This window comes from Poecilia formosa, unplaced genomic scaffold, assembly GCF_000485575.1.
Source record: "Poecilia formosa unplaced genomic scaffold, Poecilia_formosa-5.1.2 Scaffold5, whole genome shotgun sequence".
NCBI lineage: Eukaryota > Metazoa > Chordata > Actinopteri > Cyprinodontiformes > Poeciliidae > Poecilia > Poecilia formosa.
Window position 1 is genome coordinate 2905221 of NW_006799944.1, and position 1160 is coordinate 2906380.

The 1160-nt window shown below is 40.5% G+C and overlaps 1 protein-coding gene across 1 annotated transcript in view; it reads left to right on the plus strand.

Moving 5' to 3' along the window:
* The window catches only part of gda (guanine deaminase), a 10256-nt gene that overhangs the window by 2498 nt on the left and 6598 nt on the right, over positions 1 to 1160 (plus strand). Inside the window, exons 2-4 of the mRNA XM_007563149.2 lie at positions 101 to 189; positions 380 to 551; positions 1006 to 1093. Of these exons, the coding sequence (XP_007563211.1) occupies positions 101 to 189; positions 380 to 551; positions 1006 to 1093 (349 nt within the window). The remainder of the gene's footprint in view (positions 1 to 100; positions 190 to 379; positions 552 to 1005; positions 1094 to 1160) is intronic.

Genomic DNA, 1160 nt, shown 5'->3' on the forward strand with positions numbered 1-1160 from the left:
TATATATGTATTCGCATTAGCTTTACTAAAGCTGCATGAACTGCTTTAAAATGATTGTGTCATTCTCTTAAGTCTCGCCTGATTCATATTTTTCCACCAGATTGCGTTCATTGGAGAAGGTACAGACTTACAGAGACTGTCTGAGAGCTTTGGATTTAGTTCTTGTGCAGTGACACAGCTGGGACAACAGTGAGTAAAAGTGTGAATCACTCATGATGCAGAACTATTCAGGGCAGTTGCTCCATAGATGAAAATTTAAATAAATGTAGCAATACGATAAATTATTAATTTTGCATAGGCACCAGATGTTTTTTTGTTGTTTTTTTTCCACATAAGGGACACACTTTTACAGCTTGCTCATATTTTGCATATCTTGCAGTGAGTTCTTTATGCCTGGAATGATAGACACGCACATCCATGCACCCCAGTACAGCTACACAGGCACAGCCCTGGATATGCCTCTCCTGCAGTGGCTCAACACGTACACCTTTCCTGTGGAGTCACGCTTTCAGGACTTAGAGTTTGCGAAGAAGGTCTACACTCAAGTAGTGGTGAGTTGGCATGCACATTTAGGCATTTTTGTCAGAACCTCCTTCGTGAATAAAAGACATTCAATGACATTCGTGGCAACTGAGCAATATGTTTCACATGTCCAAACTTGAGGTGGTTTATGAGGTGGGTCATATGACTCACTACCCAGAGCATCATTCTGCTGGATGGTGGCGAAGCTCCTTAGCTAAAACCATATGTAATAATTAATACATAAAAGTTTCCTAGATGTAGTTTGACATTTTCATATTCATTGTTTACAAATACAAAACCTTTACTCTATGCATGAAAACAAGACAGGAGCTAACCCATGCAAGAACCACCACTGAGTCAGTTGCATAGATTGCAAAATGTTTTTGTGTTTGTTTGTGAGGACAGGTTAGCGGTTTTCATAAGAGAAAATTTTTTACTGCACAGTAATAATGTTATTATATAATTCTTGGATTTTCTTCTTAGAAAAGGACTTTAAGAAACGGAACAACCACTGCGTGTTACTTTGCCACCATACACACTGATGCGTCTCTTCTGCTTGGTCAGATTGCAAGTAAGGTGTAAAACACACACCCACGCACGCACGCACGCACGCACGCACGCACGCACGCACGCACGCA